Source organism: Mauremys mutica, chromosome 16 (genome assembly GCF_020497125.1).
Source record: "Mauremys mutica isolate MM-2020 ecotype Southern chromosome 16, ASM2049712v1, whole genome shotgun sequence".
Lineage (NCBI taxonomy): Eukaryota > Metazoa > Chordata > Testudines > Geoemydidae > Mauremys > Mauremys mutica.
The window spans coordinates 20,245,220-20,269,281 of record NC_059087.1 but is presented as its reverse complement, the minus strand read 5'-3'; the positions used below and the strand labels follow the sequence as shown (position 1 = coordinate 20,269,281).

Genomic DNA, 24,062 nt, shown 5'->3' with positions numbered 1-24,062 from the left:
AGATTAGCATTATGCAGGTACTATAAAATGTATTGTATTCCCCCATCCTTCTATAAAACTAGCCCCCCCTTCATCAATTCAAGTCACCCATCTTCAAACCCCCGCCCCCCTCCAAGCCCTATCCCTATCCCTCACTTGCCTCCTTCATAGCTCTCCCCGCCGTCCCTGACCCACTTCTTTCTGGAAGCTTTCCCGGGCTGCCTTCTCCCATCCCACCAATGCTTGACTTTACTTCCACAAACTTAGTTAAATATTAACTTTAAAAGAAATTCAAACATTAAATAATGGTGGAGGGGAAGATAGCTCAGTGGTATGAGCATTGGCCTGCTAAACCCAGGGCTGTGAGTTCAATCTTTGAGGGGGCCACTTAGGGATCTGGGGCAAAATCAGTAGTTGGTCCTGCTAGTGAAGGCAGGGGGCTGGACTTGATGACCTTCCAGGCTCCCTTCCAGTTCTATGAGATAGGTGTATCTCCATATAGCAAAAGGATACATGACCATTTACGGTAGTTTTGAAATCCCCAGTTGTACTGTGTCTACCTTAAATAGCAAGCTCAAGGAGCAGGAACTGTTAATTGTTTGCAAAGCATCATACCCACCTCTGCCACTCTAAACATAATATGGGGCAGCTGAAATAATGTGTTAAAAAAAGGTTGGCAGCTAGCCAGGCCCTTGCCAGCAACCACATTAATGGTCTCTGTGTGTGTTCATGTTACTAGTGGTTTTATAACATAAATAGCATGAAAGGGCATACAAATGTTTAGCATATCCGACATGTAAATACCTTGCAACACTGGCTACAAAAGTGCCATGCAAACTCCTGTTCTTATTTTCAGGTGACATTGTAAACAAGAAGCAGGTAGCATCATCTCCTGCAAATTGTAACCAAACTTGTTTGTTTAAGCAATTGGCTGAAGTAGGGTTGAGTGGACTTGTAGGCTCTAAAGTTTTACATTGTTTTATTTTTGAATGCAGTTATTTTTTTGTACATAATTCTACATGTGTAAGTTCAGCTTTCATGATAAAGAGATTGCACTACAGTACTTGTATTAGGTGAATTGAAAAATACTGTGTGTTTTGTTTTTTTACAGTGCAAATATTTGTAATAAAAATAAAGTGAGCACTGTACACTTTCTATTGTGTTGTAACTGAAATCAATATATTTGAAAATGTAGAAAAATCATCCAAAAATATTTAATAAATTTAAATATTCTGTTGTTTAATGGTGCAATTAAATTAATCAGGATTAATTTTTGAGTTAATCACATGAGTTAACTGCAGTTGACAGCCCTAGTAAAATAGTAAAACTTTAGCATAATTAATGGTGTAATTTAGACTGATAACACAGCTGGTGTTTCCAGCAGGAACTGACCATGGGTCTGACTTGATAAAGGGGGAATAAAGATTGGTATGAGGGACCCAGGACAATGGTTAGTTCACCCTAAAAACTCCTTTACCTACTCAGAACCATCCTTTACAAGAAAACAAAACCATATTTTTGAAAGTTACTCTTTATTTAAAAATTTAAGTCATCCTTTTTCTCCACCCCCCCAGCCTGGAACAGTTCTTGAAATGGCAGCATTCTGCTACATACATGGTATGGCTTTTGATGCACTTTGCAGATACAGATGGTGTGTCTGCAGCAAAGGAGAAGGAACAATTGCCTGCTGAAATGATCCACAGGCAAAGCCAAGAGGGGCCTGGCCCCATCAAAATTGATAACTGGAAGCTCCATCAGATGCACATTCTAAAAAGGCAGGATGTTCTATTTACTGTTGGCAGTTTTCAGTATACCAATAGGACAGGAGACAGTGTTCCCCTTCAAAGAATATTTGTTCAAGCTGAGATCTGAGTTTTGTTGCCAGTTCCCTCAGGGGTCCACAATGCCTGTTGGCAAGGCGACGATTTACCCTTTGGACTAGGAGGTTGGGCAGCTAATCCATCAGCTCTGGAGCTGCACTGTTACCCTGACACTTGCCATTAACAGCAAAAACGTGATCAGTCCTGGCTTGATTTCAGTGCCATGGAAAATACACACCAGTCCTCTCATGCTCGTTTCTGTGCTCGCTCATCCTGTTAAGACAAAGAAGGTGACTGCAGATACACAGAGCCTCAGTCACAGGGTCACACAGATGTGCACAAACTGTATCAGGCAGCAGTGCAGCAGAATCTGACAAATTCTCTTTCTCTTCTCTCCCACTTCCCCAGCACTACTAAAGTCCAGAAGCTGGACGCCAAAGCCATCTATTTTGCAGGGACAGGTCACCAATCTCTTGACTTTAGCTTTAGGATTCTCTACAAAGTACTAGAGCAGGAGCTTCCCCCCAGATCAGTTACCATGTGTGACTGCTCTTACGCTTAGCTGGTAAGGACACCGATGTTCTGTTTACGGATGAAAGCACTCTTTGCTAATGGAGGGTCAGCAAATGGAACTCCTTTTTCTTAAATGTTCAAAACATAGCTATGCAATTTGCAAGTTGGGGGAATTGTCTCTCAAATTCTGATCTGGCAGAAGGTTCAGCCTCTGAATAGTTACTCTATCTTCGTCTTCCCAGCCCTCAAATCCCCAGCACACTAGAGGAAATCAGCAGATCTGCAGAAAGGCAGTAAAATACGTAGTGTCTACTGTACTTTCAACACAGGGCCCCTCTGTTCTCTACTGACTCAAGCATCTCAATAGATCTCCATGGTTAAGAGAAAAGACACTGAACACTAATTGATGTGCAAGTCTGCAGCAGGTTACAATGAGCTTTTTGTGCAGCTGAATTTTATACTGCAGCTCTTCACTGTTGCTGTTACCTTGACAGTTTTCTGGAGCTTGGACAGTGCTTCCTCATATTGCTGCAACAATGGCTTTAAATACTCGCTCTTCACCAGCTGCTTCTCCAGATCTGGGCTACCAGCATCCCTCAGCATCTGCAAAAACTTCCACTCCTGCACCGCAAACAGATACAGAAAATTAAGGGGAGGAGACCATGAGCCTGGGAAGTGAGCGAGTCTGGAAGGCTCCATCTAGTTTGGAAATTACTAGTGAATAACATTCACTACCAAATATAAGCTCAATTTTGAGTAGACCTAACTTTTATGCTTAAAAACTGGGTTTGCAAACTCCTGAAGAACTCACACACGAGGCCTGGAATGCAACAGAGTTCCTAGGTTGGCAGGAAACCAAGGGTTCATTTTCAGCACTGGTTGTGGAAGCTCAGGCATACTGCTTTCATCGGTGTGTGAAGAGGGGCGGTGTGGCTACCTCCCTTCATGCGATGAGGCGGCATAACTAAGAATTCATACTCAATACAGCCAAACCAGGACATCTTCACAACCAGTGAAGAGTAATTAAGTAGTCTCTATGAAAAATGTGCTGTACAGATACCACTGAAGGGAAAGCACTTGTACACAGAACTGGACTGCACGTGAATGGATGGAGGAAAATTACATTAACCCCACTCCTCCTCACCACTCTGCTGTGCTTCACTTCAGAATTGCTGCCAGGACTATGACTCACCTGCACTTTCAGGAGCATGGTGAATGCTAATCCCACCTTGCCAGCTCGAGCTGTTCTTCCAACTCTGAAATCAGATAAAGGAGGCCAACCTCAATGTTGGTTTAACTGTCCCTCTGTTCCCCCCTCAGCTGCAGCACATTCCTTCCCACCTTGCCCCAACAGGAGTTCTTGAAACCTGAAGAGGACTATTCAGATTATTTCTACAAGTACCATCAGTATAAGTAGGCCTCCTGTACATAAACACAAAAGATTAACATTTCAGGGCTTGATCTTCAGAAGTGCTGACCCTACAGTCCTCATTGATTTCAACTGAAGTTGGGGCCCTCAGCACTTCTGAAAATCAGGCCAACAGTGTTTGGGACCATCCAGGGCAATACCCACATTTCCTATAAATTAGGCCTGGCATAGTAGAAAGCAGCCCTAATTTAGAATAGAGTCATTGTAGTGACACAAGGCCAAAGGCTTAATTTTGATTGAACAACTGCTTTCATATTGAACGAACAACTCTATTGCAATGGAATTAAAAACTTTTCACACCACATACTTTTTTTGTGTACACGAAGAATGCTTAAACGTCTAAAAAGCCATATCCAAAAGAGAGACGTTATAATCCGAATTCACGTCTCTTCCTTGTATTCTTCATCCACTCACCGGTGAATATAAGTCCTGATGAACTGAGGGGCATCATAGTTTATCACACACTTCACTCCTTTAACGTCAATCCCTCGAGCAGTGGCATCTGTGCTGATTAACCTGTTTTATGTTTTAAAGAAAAGAAACTAATAGTGTTCATTTTCAGGTCTGTTGCATGGCATAAAGCAATTGCCCAGTGACACTACAAATTCTGATAACTGGATATGGAGCAGCTCTCAGTATATTACTAATCTCCCTCATCAAGCTAGCTAGACAATACAGAGGGCTGGGTCTTTGGAGCATAAGATAGCACCACGAATCACACCACAGATTTATTAGCTATACCAGCCATATCAGACACCTGCAGGGAAAAATCCATTCCAGTGATATATTAAGCACTTCTGGAGGTTTCTTTTCTATTGACATAAACAATGACACCACTGGAGTTTCCAGGTTTGGTAGACACAGAGGATATTAGAAGCACTATATGTGGAATTTTTAGCCAGGTGACTCTTATCAAAGTAATTGGGAGCTAAATGCCCACAAACCATATTGAAAATGCATCCAAGCATTCATGCTCAAAGCATTCAAAACAGGACAGCTGAACAGCCACTGCAAAGAGAAGTTTGTATTAAAAAAAAATATGTATTTTAATATGTTTACCCTTTCATGAAAGGTTCTCAAGAACACTTGTCAGGCAATGAGTACTCAATGCCCCTATCAGCATTAAAGAAACTGAAGCACAAGATTAAGCAATATACCTCAGGTCACAGCAAATCAGTGACAGAGCTGGGAACAAAAATCTAGACCAGGGGTCAGCAACCTTTCAGAAGTTTATTCAGTTTAATTTAAGGTTTTGCGCGCCGGTAATACATTTTAAACCTTTTTAGAAGGTCTCTTTCTGTAAGTCTATAATATATAACTAAACTATTGTTGTATGTAAAGTAAATAAGGTTTCAGAATGTTTAACAAGCTTCATTTAAAATTAAATTAAAATGCAGAGCCCCTCCGGACTGGTGGCCAGGACCTGGGCAGTGAGTGTGCCACTGAAAATCAGCTCGCGTGCTGCCTTCGGCACCCGTGCCATAGGTTGCCTGCCCCTGATCTAGACAGTCAGTCTAGCAGGTTCTTGCTGCTAGATTACGTTACTTCTATTCATAATAGCCCCTGTAGTAAAGCAGCATCCATTTTTTATTATGTGTCAATAAAAACCTGATCTGCAGAAAGGCTCAGATTTTCAGAATTACACGTGTGCTTTGTGCATTTACTGCCATTGCACATGACAAATGCCCATGCAACTTAGCAGCTAGATTCTAAGTGGCCATTTGCACACACAAGTAGCTCAACTGTACAAAAAATTGCAGTAAATGCACACACAAATGCACCAGCATCTGCACATTCAGAAAATGTGAGTCTCAGGCTATGGCTACACTACAGAGCTTACAGCAGTGCAGCTGCATCGCTGTAATGCTCCTAGTGCAGATACTTTAAGCTGATGGAGGTGGCTTTTCCATCGACTTAATTACTCCAGCTCCCACGAGCGGCGGTAGCTATGTCAGTGGGAGAAGCTCTCCCGCCAACGTAGCGCTGTCTAAATCGATGCTTATGTCAATGTAACTTACGTTGCTCAGGGAGAGTGCTTATTCATATCCCTGAGCGACATAACTTATACCAAAGTATGCTGTAGTGTGTACATAGCCTAAACCTCCCACTCAGTTCACAAGTTGGATTTTGTAAGCTCGGTTTTGCAGATGAGTTTGTTTTATTACATACATGTTTCTACTATTCTCTCTACACTGGAAGTAGCCTGGGTTAGTACCAAAAAAAACCAACCCACCAAAAAACCCCGAACACACACACACATCTGAGACACTCACAGTTGTATCTTCCCCTGTTCAAACTCCTTCAGGGTCCTCTGTCTCTCACTTGGAGTCAACCAGGAAGAGAACTCAGCTACATTCACTCCACCAAAGGCTTGAATCAGTAAGAACAATCTATTTGGAAGGGGGTGGGGAAGATAAAACAGAGTCATGAATGTACCCAATTGATGTCTACAGGTACACAGTCAGTACCCCATTAATGAACTCACCTGTGGGAAGTCTGCTTGGAGTTGGTAAAACAGAGCACCCGGGTGAATTTCATTCTCAGCATGAAATATAAGAGGAACAAAGGTTTGGAATTCAGGTTACAGGGTACATAATATTGCTGCGGGGGACAGAAAAGAAACAGTAAATTTTAAAAATGTTGCTCTTCGCATGGACTCTTCCCCCAAACCTACTTATCTGAGCTTCTTTCTTACTTACAAACCCATTCACTATTACAGATATCTGATCCCACAGTGCCATCTTCTTTGGGACAAGTCATGCAGGGAAGGTAACATGGTCTAAGTGGAGACAACACGGGACTGAGGCAGGAGACCTGTGTTCTACTCTGGTCTCTGACACTGATGCACGGTGCACTGTCAGGCAAAATAACACTGTGCCTCAATTTCCCAATCTCTAAAAGAAGATACTGAGGCATACTTGTCTTTGCTACATACTTGTGCTCTACACCTGGAAAGTGTGATATAAGTGCTATGTATTACTCTTTTCTTATTATCACACTCCTTAGTGATGGTGTTTCTCATCCTCTTTTAAAGGAGTATCTGTGTAAAAATGCCCTGTTCTGAGATGGACAGGTGGAAATCCATCAATAGGTATGCATATGTAGCGCTACACAAGTAGGACCTATCTGTTCCCTTAACCATTTCTCCTCCTGATCCTCAGTAATGCATTTCTTCCCCAGGCAGTCTTGCTTTTATTCATGGGATTAAAATTAAGGGAAAAATGTAACCACATTTTCAGAAGCAGATCAAGCTGCTTTGAGTCTGATGTGTTCTTCAGATGTAACCTATTCAAGCTCCTTCCCTCTTGGAAAGCTGCACAGCAAGATACCTGCCATGGCTGCAAGAGGATAAATCACCTTCTTACCGAAAGTCCCTCAGGGAGAATGTATTTCTTTTCAGCATCCTGTCCCGTTTCTGTCCCAGCTGTGACAGCTCGTTTCTCAGAGTAGACAGATGTGAAGAGGCGAGGCTGGTACAAGCCCAGCTGCTGCAGTTTCTCTGGGTTCCGAGTCAGCGTGGCTGAGAACAGCAACTTCTGTAGTGGTATCTGGGGACAGCAGGTGCTGAGACAGATAGCATGCAGGCATTGAGCATTAGGGCAGACGGGAGGAATGTCACATTTTACTCCTCCCCTCTATCATCATCTGAAAAATCTGAGAATTCATTAACTCTTCCTGGAACTCTCTTCCTGACCCAATCCACTTTCTGCAAGTCACTTTGCAACCCCCTGCCCCTTTAAGCTTGCTTATATGACTAGTGCTCTAATTAGTTCAAAGCAGTTAATATCAACTAAAAAAAAAACAAAAAAAACCCACCTGTAAGCCCCAGCCCTCCTTCCCCCAGTGAATGCACCAGCTTCCCAGGTGACCAGGCAATCTTCGTGTTTTCACCTTGGTCTTAACCCCAACCCCTCCTTCAGTTTTCTCCGCCTGTTATTCTGTCTTAACCCTGTTCTGGGCAGGTAACCTGCCTGTATTATTGTGTGAAAGGCTATGTATGTCTATGGTGCTACACTGAAACAGCAACTACAGACAAATAGCTCAGGGGTGGTCCAGCAAACATTCTGCCAATCTCTTTATAGGGGAGCTGTGATAGTTCTGGTGCAACTCAGTCAGCTATAAAAACATAGCGATTGGTCCTCAAAGTTTTGCGCATTTTTGCTTTCTTTAATGCCACCCTAATCTAGCTGGAGAAAGGATTAATTGATCGAGATGGTAAAGTTTACTTTAAAAAGCATGGGTCAATTCCTAGCATCAGCTCTTTGCCATCTGCATTTTCAAGCCACTGAAAAACAGCAGACTTGATTAGCGGTATGTTTTCTAACCGAATGAGTATTGGAGTGTACACAACAATCAACATCCAAATGGAGCGGACAATAAAACACCAGCACTGAATAGAGGGGTAACCTGGAATCCTCCTCTGTAGTACTGATTCAGCAGAGTGCATTTTCCAAGTTACCTGGCTGCCGTTACAGGTCCCGGTTCTGTCCTCTGGAAAAACATGTTGGTGCCAGAGTCGTCTTCGGCTTGGAACACTGCTTTTACCACTTGATGCAGCCAGTTCTGGTGCATGTCATCTATCATACGGTCAGCTTCATCTATAATCTGTACTCAGACAGAAATAGCCCTTGTTGTTAGGGTCTTTTTGGTGCTGCAGCTTCTCTCCTACTTACATTAAACTCCACTCTTTATAACAGGCAGAAGACATTTCTGCTTGGGATAAACAAATGATAGAAGGGAGTGTGCACATGCACATGCACACGCACACACACACACACTCCTTGTGTATATGCACACATTTTTAATCAGCCAAACTATCTAGCTTTAAAAAAAAAAAAAGAGCAGAGTTTTAATATGGGAGCTGAATCCTACTTTTGTGTCTTTGCATAGGCATCTAAATACCTGATCGATAGATTCCAAGGCCAGAAGGGACCATTGTGATAATCTAGTCTGACCTCCTCCAAAATAATTCTTAGATCATATCTTTTAGAAAAAGATTCAATCTTGTCTTACAGTATTCAGTGGCCAAACCGAAGGGCGACCTTTAGTCCCCTATGATAAATAGATTTGGTTTCACTTAAATCCATTGGCTAATAAACACCACATGGCTTTAAATGACATAAGGGAAATCAGATCTTCAACACCATGAATAAATAAGGCACCAAACAAATGTGGCCCCAGTGCATACTCCGATATACCGGTGAGTTATTATAAATTTGATAATTTATGATGAAATCTTGGTTTTGATTGCTGAAGTTTGACCCGTTAAGTTTTATTTTTGTAGATTTTTCCCCTCCAGGTGTTTACATAAAATGCCTTTTCTGGAGGCAGATACTAGGATTAGATGGACCAATAATCTGAATGGCATGGCAGTTCCTATACACAGATGTGTATATGCACCAGGAGTACAAAAAGATGTAGAGTAGGAATTACAGACACAAAAAGCCTTGTGATAGTCAGCTCAGTAGATCTGATTGTTTTAACTCACCAGAAAGCGAAGTTGTCTCAGGCTAAACCCTGGAGTCTGGTCAATATGATCCACAAGTCGTCCAGGTGTGGCCACAATGATATCAGCCAGACTGCAGTAACCCATCACTCTGAAAAGACAAATGTCCTGTCACCAAGCTGCTTCCTGCTGTGCACAGTATAGTGAGATCAATGTAACACGTTCCCGTGACCAACAAGTACCTGGTTTGCTTTTCTTCCCTTTCTCACTTCACTTAATTGAGGAATAAATCATCAAATATACCATTTACATTAAAGAATGTGTATGTAGGATACTCGAGGACATGCTTTGCTCTGGAGAGCTGAGATGGAGAACTAGCTCATTTCAGACAGATTTGGCGAATGCTTCACGGCTAAATAATTGGAAATTATCTGGCATGTAACCCTTTTTTAGCCAGTGTTATAATGTGGGATGCAGGCCACCACCATTGCCCCAATCCTGGGTTCTCTTAGAAGCAGTTATGTCTGTGTTGAGAACCTAACTGCAAAGATAAAATAAGAGGACAGAACTGAAACCCAAACTGAATAAACAGCAAACCTACAAAGTAGCCACAGTGGGGCATAGCTCAGTGGTTTGAGCATTGGCCTGCTAAACCCAGGATTGAGAGTTCAATCCTTGAGGGAGCCACTTAGGGATCTGGGGCAAAAATCAGTACTTGGTCCTGCTAGTGGAGTCAGGGAGCTGGATTTGATGACCTTTCAAGGTCCCTTCCAGTTCTAGGAGATAGGATCTCTCCACTAATTTATTTTATTTTATAATTTAACAAGAGAGTTTCCTGGGGCAGTAGTTAAAAAAAAAATCCATCAGCTCTGGAAAGAGACAGATCTTATAACACCAGACAAGAGCAGAAAGCACTAAGTGCTAAGGATCCCAGTAAGGAGGGACATCCTGCATCCTTCCAATTTCATGATCAATTTGATTTCTGAAGGTGCAACTGACAGACAAAGCCACTTCTTCCCCCGCCCCCGAGTGGGCTGCTGATCCCAAGGACAGACTCTATTGCGTAAGTAGCAGTTTGTACTCTAAGTCACAGGTAATGTGTTTCTATCCTACTAAAGCTAACAAAACTTTAGTAATTGTAGCTACTACCATAAAATGCTGCTCCTAGCATTCTGGCAAGCAGAGATTTTAAACAATATCTAGTATATGAAACTATTGTTCAGAAAAACTAACATGTGATGCAACCTAACATGTGATGCAATAGCCTACGCTTCAACCTCTCTAGCACTGAGATAAGGGGTTGAGACATCTGAGCTGTAAAACATTATCCAAAAAAAAATATTTAACCTACGTTCTCTGGACAAGAGTCTCCTGCTCCTTCCCGAAAGATTTCTGCCCAGTAACCAAAACAACCTTCAGACCCGTCCCATCAGTGTAGATGTTGAATACTTTACTCACCTGCAGAGGGGAGATGCGATGTGTTAGCTACTTTGACAGTTGTTTATGACAATGCTTTCTGTTATGTTAGCCAGCATCAAACCCAGTTAGTCTTCAACCTACTTCACATGGTAGAAATCATGTGTGTTCAGGCAGTGGGTTTAAAGCACCAGCCTTTCACTTGACTTAAATTCAGCTCAGAAAAAGGGAGGAAAAAAAGTCTCTTACCTGCTGTGCCAGTTCTTTGGTGGGCAAAACTGCCAGAGCTCGCACCTGACATACCACTCGTTTTAACAGAGCCTGCCAAAACAAAGGCCGAAATGAGCACTTGAAAGCTAGTAGGGTCTCTGTGCACAGTCTGGGCAAGTGGGCGGCATTCTAGTAATGTCCCAACACTTACTAATTCATTTATTCCCTGCTATCTTCCTCAACCCCTCACATTATGTTCTTTGGCCACAGAAGCTGGATGGGGCACTGAAGTCAATAGGAATTGTATCTAGGCAACTCTGAAGTTCTAAGCCTCAGTGCTTTTGTTGGTGTTTCTTCCCGGCTTTCTTACCTACCTCAAGAGGCTTCCATTTTACAGCCCTGCTGAGAAACAAAGGCAACTGTGGCCCTCTCTGTTACAACTATACACCTTGGCTGAACTCACCTGTACCACAGGGATGACGAAAGACAGTGTTTTACCACTGCCTGTAGGGGCCGAGACACAGATATCGCTGGGCTGGTATCCTCCCCTGCCTACCAAAAAGCCACTGGACGCACTCTCCAAAATGGCAGGAATCACCTCTCGCTGAACTGAACAAAAGGAAAATGAGGATCAGAAAAAAAGCAATAACTGGGCCAAAGTCTATCCGTCAAATGCTATTAAAAACTGTACAAGGTCATCTCCTTCTCTGTCTTGGAAAGCCTTGTGTTCTCCCTGCTGTTAAGTTAGGTTTTCTGGTGCGAATATGGAAGATCTAGAGCTCAAAAGAGCTCTTCACTACTCGGGAACCCCAGTTCATTTTGGGGAAGCTGTTTCACATCCTTTCATCAGGGTCTTTTTAAACTGGCTATAAACCAAAGATTAAATCAATTTGTTGTTTCTGAAAGTGAGCCCTGACTAGATCTAGGCAATGATTATGTGGGTTTCCCTATACAAGTAATTCAGCTGTCCCGAAATCCAAACTTAGCTCCCCCTTGTAGCTCACTACGTAATTTTTTCTTGTTTGCTTATGTATCAAGGTGATGAAAGTGTGAACAGAATGATCTTAGGCAGGAGTTTAACAAGAATAACCACTTAACTATTTACTATTTTTTAAAATCTTCCTTTCACTGGGAGACAGCACAGAGCCTGTGCCTTCAAGGCTGAGGGCAGCTGTGTACTCTCTGCCTAAAAAGATGGTTCTTACTCTCATCTGGAGCTAATCCTGCAAGGGGCTAAATGCTCCCAAGTCATGTCAACTTCAGTGGGAGCTGATGGTGCCCAGCTTCCTATAGCTCTGGGTCCTTGAGGAGAAGTTACAAATGAAGCAAGAGCAAATTAGTCAAGACAAAAGCTTTGACTACAACCTGTGACTTTTCCCTTCTCCTTCGGAGAGCTCTGGCTTATTAGCCAACTTTGAACTAAATATCCACTTACAAATCATCTTCCTCACAGCATATTATGTGTTAGTTTTATATTGCATCTATTGATCAAAATTCAAAAGGAGCGCTTAAAGATGATAAAGTCATTGCGGAGAAACTAAATGGATTCTTCGCTTCAGTCTTCACGGCTGAGGATGTTAGGGAGATTCCCAAACCTGAGCTGGCTTTTGTAGGTGACAAATCTGAGGAACTGTCACAGATTGAAGTGTCACTAGAGGAGGTTTTGGAATTAATTGATAAACTCAACATTAACAAGTCACCGGGACCAGATGGCATTCACCCAAGAGTTCTGAAAGAACTCAAATGTGAAGTTGCGGAACTATTAACTAAGGTTTGTAACCTGTCCTTTAAATCGGCTTCGGTACCCAATGACTGGAAGTTAGCTAATGTAACGCCAATATTTAAAAAGGGCTCTAGGGGTGATCCCGGCAATTACAGACCGGTAAGTCTAACGTCGGTACCGGGCAAATTAGTTGAAACAATAGTAAAGAATAAAATTGTCAGACACATAGAAAAACATAAACTCTTGAGCAATAGTCAACATGGTTTCTGTAAAGGGAAATCGTGTCTTACTAATCTATTAGAGTTCTTTGAAGGGGTCAACAAACATGTGGACAAGGGGGATCCGGTGGACATAGTGTACTTAGATTTCCAGAAAGCCTTTGACAAGGTCCCTCACCAAAGGCTCTTACGTAAATTAAGCTGTCATGGGATAAAAGGAAAGGTCCTTTCATGGATTGAGAACTGGTTAATGGACAGGGAACAAAGGGTAGGAATTAATGGTAAATTCTCAGAATGGAGAGGGGTAACTAGTGGTGTTCCCCAAGGGTCAGTCCTAGGACCAATCCTATTCAATTTATTCATAAATGATCTGGAGAAAGGGGTAAACAGTGAGGTGGCAAAGTTTGCAGATGATACTAAACTACTCAAGATAGTTAAGACCAAAGCAGATTGTGAAGAACTTCAAAAAGATCTCACAAAACTAAGTGATTGGGCAACAAAATGGCAAATGAAATTTAATGTGGATAAATGTAAAGTAATGCACATTGGAAAAAATAACCCCAACTATACATACAACATGATGGGGGCTAATTTAGCTACAACGAGTCAGGAAAAAGATCTTGGAGTTATCGTGGATAGTTCTCTGAAGATGTCCACGCAGTGTGCAGAGGCGGTCAAAAAAGCAAACAGGATGTTAGGAATCATTAAAAAGGGGATAGAGAATAAGACTGAGAATATATTATTGCCCTTATATAAATCCATGGTACGCCCACATCTCGAATACTGTGTACAGATGTGGTCTCCTCACCTCAAAAAAGATATTCTAGCACTAGAAAAGGTTCAGAAAAGAGCAACTAAAATGATTAGGGGTTTAGAGAGGGTCCCATATGAGGAAAGATTAAAGAGGCTAGGACTCTTCAGTTTGGAAAAGAGAAGACTAAGGGGGGACATGATAGAGGTATATAAAATCATGAGTGATGTTGAGAAAGTGGATAAGGAAAAGTTATTTACTTATTCCCATAATACAAGAACTAGGGGTCACCAAATGAAATTAATAGGCAGCAGGTTTAAAACAAATAAAAGGAAGTTCTTCTTCACACAGCGCACAGTCAACTTGTGGAACTCCTTACCTGAGGAGGTTGTGAAGGCTAGGACTATAACAATGTTTAAAAGGGGACTGGATAAATTCATGGTGGCTAAGTCCATAAATGGCTATTAGCCAGGATGGGTAAGAATGGTGTCCCTAGCCTCTGTTCGTCAGAGGATGGAGATGGATGGCAGGAGAGAGATCACTTGATCGTTGCCTTTTAGGTTCACTCCCTCAGGGGCACCTGGCATTGGCCACTGTCGGTAGACAGATACTGGGCTAGATGGACCTTTGGTCTGACCCGGTACGGCCTTTCTTATGTTCTTATGTTCTTATCAGGAACAGCAGAAGTAGTACATTATTGAACTTATTTCCTGCCAGTGTATACTATAAACTGAAGACAAGGGGTTCTGGACCTCAAAGTATAAGATTCTGTGATTGACATAAGGAGAGTAATTGAGGATAGCATGCCAACAACTCATTACACTCTGCTATGTGTCCTAGCACAGCAAAATATTAAATAGTGAAATACTTTAAAATAGAAAACGTCTGCGCTAGATCTTCAGTTCTTTGATGGTCTTCTAATGCAGACTAAGACCTGATAACTAATTACATTTGTGATCTGGATTTAAGTCTTTAAAAGTGAAAGGTTAATGCACTAACCCCTTGTAATAATTCTACGTTTGTTTTAATTCCTTTGTCTTAATCAAATCAACAATGTGCAATATACATGCTACCAATAAGACCTTCCAGTGGAGATTTTACAGAGGTGTGTCCCTACCTAGCGCATGTCATAACCTCTACATATACACCAGGGGTGGCCAACCTGTGGCTCCGGAGCCACATGTGGCTCTTCAGAAGTTAATATGTGGCTCCTTGTATAGGCACCGACTCCGGGGCTGGAACTACAGGCGCCAACTTCCCAATGTGCTGGGGGGTGCTCACTGTTCAACCCCTGGCTCTGCCACAGGCCCTGCCCCCACTCCACTCCTTCCTCTGAGCCTGACGTGCCCTCACTCCTCCCCCTCCTGCACGCCATGAAACACGAAACAGCTGATTGGGAGGTGTGGGGAGGGGGCGAGAGGCGATGATTGGCATGGCTGCTGGTGGGCGGGAGCTGATGTGGGGTTGCTGATGTATTACTGTGGCTCTTTGGCAATGTATATTGGTAAATTCTGGCTCCTTCTCAGAGTCAGGTTGGCCACCCTGTTATACATAGAAATACCGCAGCTCCACCTGGTGTCCAAGTATGGAACAGCAAGTTTTTTCTAAGATTGATTCTCCATCCAGCTCTGGTAGTGAAGATGACTGGTCCCCAAGTAACCACTTAATTTAAAGTTAAAAAATCCACACCACATATTCTTGTCAGCTTTTGGGAAATTTTGGAATTTGTTTCCAGCCCGCCCCCCCCCCCCCCAAAAAAGCCACTCATCTCCAGCATTCCCCAGAGCCCTGATTTTCTAGCAAGTTCTATCATACACAAACTGAGCTGTTTGAATAATGGAGAAGTTAACTGATTTTAAAAAAAACCCAAACCAAACCAAATAAATATTAAAGGTACCTGGGAAAAAAGACTCAATTCCATTCATTTGCAGCTTCTTTAGCAGTTTGGGATGGATTCCCTCAACATCCTGGATTGGAACTAGGTTCTCTTTTATGCGTTTATGGACCAGCTTGGGTTGAGCAAGCCACTGTGGTAAGATGGGCTGAACCTGGAAACAAATAGTGAATGAACCCTGAAATAGATTCTCAGCAACCAGCCTGAAACTGAAGTTCCTTTAATGCAGGGGAAAAAGTTAGTGTAACACAATCAGTAACTAATTAGTATTCAGTATTTTTAAAATAATGATCACTGTGGCAAGATTTTATGCCTTAAGAGGATAACATTTTCTACAGAAAAGTTTGTAACATATTGTCCCAAAGTAACACACAAGCAGCAAGTTACAGGCTTGAAGATAGGCCAAAACTGTGCATCTCTGCACTTGTACAATTAAAAGTTTAGTATCTGCACAAAGAGTTTTCAGGATTGGGACCTTACACACTGACCACACCATTAAAAAAATGAAAAAAAAAACCCCAAAACCAGTAAAACACCTGAAGAGCAAATTTAAACGAAAGGGCAGTCTATCATGTATTATACATCAGGATTAAATTTAAAACACTGCTGAATGTATCAAGAAGACTGTATAGTCAATAACATTGTTTTATTTTTTGTGTACTTTATAAATTATTTATTTAGAAAAGGCTAGTAAGTCATGTATTAATGAAATGACTGCTACCATAAGCCTGACAATGCGATATATAAAGCATGTTAGAATACTCCTTCTCTCACCCAAACAACACAAACAGAACAAATTCCATGGCCAGTTGGTTACCTTCTGTACTGCTCTTCTGTCAGACCCTCCCAAAACCAAGAAACTAGAGGGTGGTGGTGTTGCTTTTTCATTCGAAGTAGGTATCCACACTTCCTCCTTTGTGCTTTGATTCCCTTTAACTTCTTCACTACCATCTTTCTCAGCAATTTCAGCTCCATTTGTTTCAACTTCTGTTGGAATGTCCCTCTCCTTCCTCCTCTTAGCTTGGTGTCTCTTCAAATTACTTTTATTTTCCTGTTGTCTATTGTTTTCGTCAAGATCTGAAATTTTGGTAGAAAGAATAAAATGCTAAAAATCAGACAGTGGGACAGAAAAAAAATGAAGTTTTGTTTTTTTTTTACACTAATTAGGGTTTCCAGGATCTAAAAATCCACCTACATTCTCATCCTCTTTCCAATCCTAAGGTTGAATCCTAACTGCCCTTTTGATATTGTTAAATGAGTGGTTAACTTTCCATACTTATGTGCATACCCCTCTACCCTCACACACCAATTTTCAGGTTCCAGTTGTAAACCAGAACCAGAAGTTCAGAATTTTTCACTTTCTTCTAAAATAAAAAAAAAATTGACACTGAATTTTAACAATTAAATCCTACGCTTTCGGTTTTGTTTTCACCTGCTTCAATTTTCTTTTGAGACAGACTTGATTTTTTCCCATTTTCATTTTTTTTCTTCTTAGCTGGAATGTAGCCATTGGCAGTCTCACCAGCTAGGTCAGAATCTGCCTCCGCCAAAGGCTTCTCAGAATCACTGCTCACTTGGTGGTTCTTCCTCAGCTTCTTTTCCCCTTCGCCACAGGAACCCTCACCGCTGTGTCCTCTCTTCCTCTTTTTTGCTTCTCTCTGATATTCATTTTCAGAATCAAATCCAGAGTTCTTGAGCTTTTGGTGGAGTTCATTTTCCGTTTTCTTTTGTTTCAATTCATCAGCAGGCAAAAGCACCTGCTGCTGCTTTTTCAGTTGCCTGGCTCTAGCTTGTTCACGGAGCCGTTCTAACAGGGCCTGTGACCGGTCCTCAGTAGCATCCTCCTCACCACCAAGGTATCTGAATGTTTCACAAATAAAATGCTTTAAACATACCACATCAAGCACTATAACAAAGCTGTAGCCACCCTTTTCACATCTTTACTGGCAGAGAAAAGGCAACAAAATCCAGTTTCAGTTAACTAGATACTGTAAGAAGGCACAGTAATCTAGTCCAGTGGCTCTCAACCTTTCCAAACTACTGGATCCCTTTCAGGAGTCTGATTTGTCTTGCGTACCCCCACGTTTCACCTCACTTAAAAACTACTTGCTTGCAAAAATCAAACATAAAAATTCAAAAGTGTCAAAGCACACTATTACCAAAAATTGTTTATTTTCTCATTTTTACCATATAATTATAAAATAAATCAATTTGAATATAAATATTGTACTTACATTTCCACATATAGTATATAGAGCCGAGTATATAGAAGTAATTGTAAGAAATTTTTGTTTGTACCAACTTCACTAGTGCTTTATGTAGCCTATTGTAAAACTAGGTAAATATCTAGATGAGCTGACATACCCCCTGGAAGACACCTGTGTACCTTCAGAGGTACATGTACCTCTGGTTAAGAAGCACTGCTCTAGTCTACATCTTTGCAGCCAATTAAGAATACTTTCTTTTGTATTTTCATATTAACCATTGTAATGCAGGCATTTAAACCAAAGTCTTATGACTGTAGAGAAAATATTGAAAACATGACACAGGTGCAGCGTGAAGACTCCAAAACCTGACAGCAAACTACAATAACTCATTACTTAAGACGAAACAGGATTTTTAAGACAATCTCGTGATACGGGGGGGGGGGGGGAGGCTGCCTAGTGGTTTGGGTGGGGAATGGAGGGGACCCCCCCATACATGGTGTGAAATACTATTTCACGTACCGTGGATGAGTTACAGGCGTAACGCTGCGCTACAAATCCCTGCCCACAGCCTGGCACAGCAGTAACGCCCCCCCGACGTCCGCTCTCAGCTGAGCCTGTGTCCTCCGCACCCACTGGACGCCCACGAGGGGCGGGCGAGCAGACCCTCCCCCAACCCACGTGGGCCTGTCTGCTGCCGCCGCCTCTCTCTACTCCACGCGCCACTCCCCCCCGCGGGCTCCACTCTCTCCCGCTTACCTGTTGATGCGGAAAAGCGCCATGGTACCCCGGCTCCACTTCCGGATCCTGCACCCGCCCGCCCCGCTACTCGCGCGCTCAGATGACGTCAGCAGGCGCAGCAGTTACGTTTGCGACTGAGGGGACCATAGAGGTTTGCACAGCTAGAGGGCCAGGCGGCCGCCATCGCCCCCTACTGCCCGGGAGGCGCGAAGAGGCAGTTGGCGCCTGTGAGCAGCTCAACCTGGCTCCCCCCTAGGCCTCGCCTGGCAAGGGCAGCGCTTTACTCTGCCTCAGGCTCTGGGCGCCTGCCAGAGTGGACGGTTTACTGGGCCAATCCCCAGCCAAGGAGTGTCCCCTGAACAGCCCCCTCCTCTCCGCTAGCCAGACCTGGCCCCACCTCAGCCGGCAGCCTCCTAAGGCGCAGGCTGGTCACCCCTGCAGAGCCCCACCGGGGCCTGGGGCTGGGCGGCAACATCAAATAGCACAAGGGGTCCTGCCCCCATCCCGGCTGGCAGCTCTGCTGGCCCCTGGCGCAATGGCTGCTGGCGAGGAGGGTCCCTGGGTTGTGGGACACACACTAATCGCCCCGTGTTGTACCTGGGAACCAGGAGAATTCCAAGTCCTCGGCCACTCAGGAGAGCCTGCCCGTGCCAGGCTTTACTCAGCAACCCGTCCGAGAAGGGATCGTCCTTTGTATCTTCTTCCGCAGGGGGACTGAAATATGCCAGCTCAAGCCAAGAGGCAAGTAGAATTTTGCAAGGCATGTGCCACTGACAGCTAAAGAACATTCTTGTGCACTTACTCAGCCAAGGAGCATGTGAATATGTGAGCGAGTGTGGTTTAGACACAGATTTAAACACCGCCCCTATGAAATGGGCAATGAAAGGACACCTAGATTACAATGCATTTAAGATGTACTTTCATGTGCTACACAATACGGAATTAAAAAGGAACAAAGAAGCGTGCTACCTCCATTTTGATCACTGGTAAATCATTCTGCTTGCTGCCTGAAAAGGAGCTATGTGTATACCTATTATTTTTGCACTACACAGATGTCAGATTGAATCCCTAGAGGAATATGCTAAACACATGGCAAGGCTTCCTCATGCTGCTCTATACTTAAGGCAGATTTCTTAACTGAACAAATCCTCTGATAGGACTTCCTTCTCCTGAAACCCCAAGGATGGCAAGGCAGCCTCCACAGAAATGGCAGGAGCTGGCAGCCCTTTCATTTTCTTAGTTTTGAAAGGCAGCGATGCTACTCTTCCAAGCATCATAGGACTGTACATGTATTTACACAGCAAGTCTTGTGGAAATACATGCACAATCCTATGATGTTTGAAAGAGTAAGAGCTCATTCTAACCACCACTGTTATGGTGGTTAGAATATTCAATCTGAATCAGTTTGCACTTTGAGTCACGTGAAAAGTCAGACTTATTTGGCCTCATCCTTGTTCCTAGGACACATTGGTTCAACAAGACAGAAAAGCACTTGTTTGTTAGGCTGGCCAAACTCCCTCCCCAGTCCTAAAGGAAGAGCTCACACCATGCCACTTCCTTCTAAATCTTTATTAGTTTTCTACATATAGAAAACAAAAGGAATGTTAAAACAGTAATGTGAACACACTAGCAAGGAACCGTCATCCGTGACAGTGCACAAAGTGCAGGGAAGGGCAATTTGTGCCATGGTCTGCTAACAGGCAGGAGATGTGCAGGTCCAGGAATAGCCTCTTTGCTCACATGGGAGTGCCCTATGCGAAGGTAGAACCATTCCAGCCCACATTAGCAGCATTCATGTCATAGTAGTTGATGTAGACTCTGTTAAAAAAAAAAAAAAAAAAAGTAGAAATGCCGACCATGACAAATGTTAGCTTTCATGCACTAAGCATCTACCCATTATTACTTGTATACGAAACAGGGGGTTGTGGGGGAAAAAAATCACTCCCCCTCCCACCCTCCAAGGGATGTGGTTTCACATTTTCCATTTTAATTTTTAGAAAAGCTAGCAAGCTCTTTAGCAGTAAATTTTGGCTTAAGCCCAAAAGCTGCACCACCCACAACTTCCCTTCTCCAATACTTTACCAAGCATGGGCAAGCTGGGTTTGCCAAAGCTCACACCCTCCAGCACACTGCCTTTTCTTCCTTGCATTTCCAAGCTCTTAGTTCTTTAGTTAAAACATGTCATTTTAGTGACATGTCTGGAACTGCAGGAGAGATCAAAGGGTTTGAGCGCTTTGAGTGCTGCAACTTTTTGCCAACACCAAATGGGCTCTTCTGGCTGACTGTAGTTCCCGGCTTCTCCACACATAAGCAGCAGGAGAAAGCTGCTGCCTGCCACTGAGCACAGCTGCTCTATTCCCTTGCTGGCTGACAGAACTGCAGCTGTTTGCCAAGTGCCAGCATTTTTCTGGGTCCCCTTACCTACCTTCCAGCTCCCCATCTGCCCAATGATCTCCCTTCATGCCCGAACAAAACCCCCCCACTGAATATTATACTTGTTCATCATATTTCACCCTAACCCCTGAGGGTCTGATTATACTGCATTAGTCAGCCATTTGGGATTAGAGTTAGTCTATTAGCCCAGTGGTTCTCAACCAGGGGTACGCAGAGGTCTTCCAGGGGGTACATCAACTCATCTAGATATTTGCCTGGTTTTACAACAGGCTACATAAAAAGCACTAGTGAAGTCAGTACAAACTAAAATTTCATACAATGACTTGTTTATACTGCTCTATATACTATATGCTGAAATGTAAGTTCAATATTTATATTTCAATTGATTTTACAATTATATGGTAAAAATAAGTAAGCTTTTTTCAGTACTAGCATGCTGTGACACTTTTGTATTTTTAGGTCTGATTTTGTAAGCAAGTAGTTTTTAAGTGAGGTGAAACTTGGGGGTACGCAAGACAAATCAGAGTCCTGAAGGGACAGAGTAGTCTGGAAAGGTTGACAAACAGCCTGAACCACGTTAATCCAGAAAAGGCCAATTCATGGCACTAGCACACACCTTACAGATTTTAGAACAGTTGTATCTCCCTACTCAAAGTAGATACTGTTCTTTAGTAAAAGGCTTGCAAGATGAAGGACTTGTTCAGTTAGGAGTCTTATCCAAGAGCCCTATTTGCAGTATTTTACTGAAACTAGCTGAAAGAAAGCTGGGAAAAAAAAAACCCTTAGGTGTGAAAAACAACAGACAACAAGAGAACATAAAGAATCCAAAAAAGTAATAATTTTAGACCAGCTGATAACTGGAATGTCACTCTGGTGAAGCCTTACCTGTCTGCAGGTATGTGCAGCTGTTTAGTGAGCAGGTCACACAGCAGCTTGGTATAGCTCTTGTTCTGCTGTCCTCCAATCTTTCCAATGCTGTGAAGGCTGCAAAGGGCACAGGGATCGGTGGAGCCCCCAAAGGACATAAGCTGATCGGCTGCAATGTGCACAGCTATGTACTGCGAAACAAATCAACAACCGGGGATCAGGTAATATTCCTCACTCTCCTGATGTGTCTTTACTTGGAATCCAGAAAGCAGGCTTGTTTTCTGGAATTAGCTACTGCAAGCACAAATGGTGTTTAATCAGACACATTTCTAAAGCACCCACTGCAGTAGTACAGTACCTTAGTCAGACATGTAGTGATTTAGCTCCCCAGCTTACATTTTTTCCTTTTTAAAAATAATTCTGTAAAGACATCTTCCACTCCTGCAAAGGTGTAGCGACCCTCCTCACTGAGACTAGTGCCTGAATCCAGCTCGCTCTCTAGCCAGTTGATGTTTAGCCATTGGTGAGGGCTGTAACTGTTAGCCTCCACACAAGTTGTAAGCGGGTGCACATCACGGTGACCAGTCCGATTGCTCCCATAAATCTGTAACATTTCAAGGCATCTGTTGTCTAGTAGATTTAGCACAGGTCAGGGAGTCAGGAGGGCTCTGTTCTCTTGCTGGCTCTGCCACCGATTCACTGGTGGTGTGTACACTAGCCTTTTTGTTCACATTTCACACTGTTACAACTCCAGCAGTGCGACTGCAACTCATGGAGAAAGACCATTGGCATTTGGCCACCTCATCTCCTAACCCTGCTTAGGGGCACGTTAAGATAACAGGGTGATCAAACACTAATGGGCTGTCTACTCTGATACTCCCAGAACTTTAGCTCCTATTATAGTAGCACAAGTGGGAAATTTAAAGATGATAATAGCCACTGGTTGACCTTGGGCAAGCCACTTAGCTTCTCTATACTTCTGTTAAGTGGAGCCACATACCCATGTTTGTAATGTGATTTGAGAGCTATGAGGACCAAGAGCCTCTATATGTGCTAGATAGTAGATAAACATTTTTCTGACTGAACAGGATTTGAAAAACTGTATTTATTTTTAAGATGAATTCTCTGCAGCTGCCTGGGGCTGGCACACTCTCTCTTACCTATTGCTGCCCTCTATGAGAGAAGGTTTTTCCAACCCACTGGGCTTCACTGCACCCCAAATCAGTAAGAAAAAAAAAGTGACCTCATGTAGCATTAGTCTTCTGTGCACATCATTCTTTAATAGCAAAGGCCCACTTTGATCCGGCTTTTGTGGACATCAGTAGAGAAAAAGACTTGGTGAGAAGAGCTTGCTGGGTTAGTAAGAAACACAAGAGGTTTGTATTTTGCATATTCCTAATCTATACACCCATGAGAGTGAAGCCCTGCCTTATTCTAACAGAGCAGTTCCCTCCTACAAACACACCTAACTCTGGTAGACAGAGCTCGCTTATTTGCTTTTCTAGGAGCTAAGCATGGAAGAACCCCCTCCTGCACCTACAGCGCCAACACCCTGGCCTTGCCCAGGAGGGAGAAGGGCTTCATTGTGCAGTGTCACTTCTACACTATTAGTCAGAAGCACATTCAGTTATTCCATTGGCGGCGGCGAAGAAGCAGCCAGCCCCCACCGGGGCCATGCCAGCAAGCCTCCATGTGCTCGCTCACTCCTTCCATCCTGTCTCGCCTCGCTCCCAGGCGACCGACTGAACTGAAAGCTGCCTGCAGCAATAGAAATTAGAGGTCTCCCCTTTTACAGGGAGAATCATTTCCGTTTCCTCTAGATTAGAAAGGAAGCATCTAGGAGAACAGCACCAAGGATTCCGGCAAACCGCGGCATGCGGACATTGTACAATTTGCTCTTTCTGCATGCGAGTTATGTACATACCCATGTGTACCGCGCTGGGGTGGGAGGCGGGTTAGCCTCCTGAACTCACCTGGGCAGGCTTGCCTGTAGCCTTTGCGAGCTGCTGAGTGATCTCCCCAGTCAGGCTCTCTGGCACCGCATCCTTGCTCACGTTGGTGTTAACAACGAACATGGGCATCTTGAAGCCTTGCAAAGAACTTTCCCTTTCGACTAAATCGTTAAGCTCAGCCTATAGCTGCTTCCTCTGCCGCTGCTGCAAAATGGAGCTGGAGAGAAGAGAGCCTGCAGCAAGTCCCTCTCACTGTGCTCTGAAATACTGCTCATGTGATCTGTGCTGGACCAGATTCTTAAAGGGACAGCAGCACTCAAAAACTGCTGTCTGCGGATAATTTTGGCAACTAAACATTCAGTTAAGGCGTATTCCTGGTGCACCTACTGGGTTTAACGTGTTTATAATTTCCCCTCTCCCCTAGATTCCCTACAGAGTTCTTCCCATTTCTTCCTTTGCTCAGTCATTTACTTTATTATATATTATTATTATTATTTAATAATAA

The 24,062-nt window shown here is 43.2% G+C and overlaps 2 protein-coding genes across 3 annotated transcripts; both read right to left on the bottom strand.

The window, feature by feature from the left end:
• Positions 1-1,500: 1,500 nt before the first annotated feature.
• On the bottom strand, positions 1,501-18,485 carry DDX51 (DEAD-box helicase 51). 2 transcript variants are annotated; one of them, XM_044989443.1, is made up of 16 exons: positions 18,363-18,485; positions 16,832-17,259; positions 16,217-16,476; positions 15,403-15,553; positions 11,277-11,422; positions 10,853-10,924; positions 10,539-10,645; positions 9,230-9,338; positions 8,201-8,346; positions 7,107-7,305; positions 6,227-6,342; positions 6,015-6,131; positions 4,156-4,257; positions 3,505-3,568; positions 2,799-2,933; positions 1,501-2,072 (listed from the first exon to the last, which is right to left on the bottom strand). In XM_044989443.1, exons 1-16 carry the CDS (start codon positions 18,383-18,385, stop codon positions 2,046-2,048), a joined length of 2,202 nt encoding a protein of 733 aa, XP_044845378.1. In that variant the 5' UTR covers positions 18,386-18,485; the 3' UTR covers positions 1,501-2,045. The 2 variants fall into 2 exon arrangements, with proteins under 2 accessions (XP_044845378.1, XP_044845379.1); XM_044989444.1 differs by having other exon boundaries at positions 16,922-17,259.
• Positions 18,486-19,898: 1,413 nt separating this feature from the next.
• On the bottom strand, positions 19,899-23,822 carry LOC123350751 (macrophage migration inhibitory factor). The gene is made up of 3 exons (XM_044989460.1): positions 23,579-23,822; positions 21,624-21,796; positions 19,899-20,162 (listed from the first exon to the last, which is right to left on the bottom strand). Exons 1-3 carry the CDS (start codon positions 23,684-23,686, stop codon positions 20,096-20,098), a joined length of 348 nt encoding a protein of 115 aa, XP_044845395.1. The 5' UTR covers positions 23,687-23,822; the 3' UTR covers positions 19,899-20,095.
• Positions 23,823-24,062: the final 240 nt, after the last annotated feature.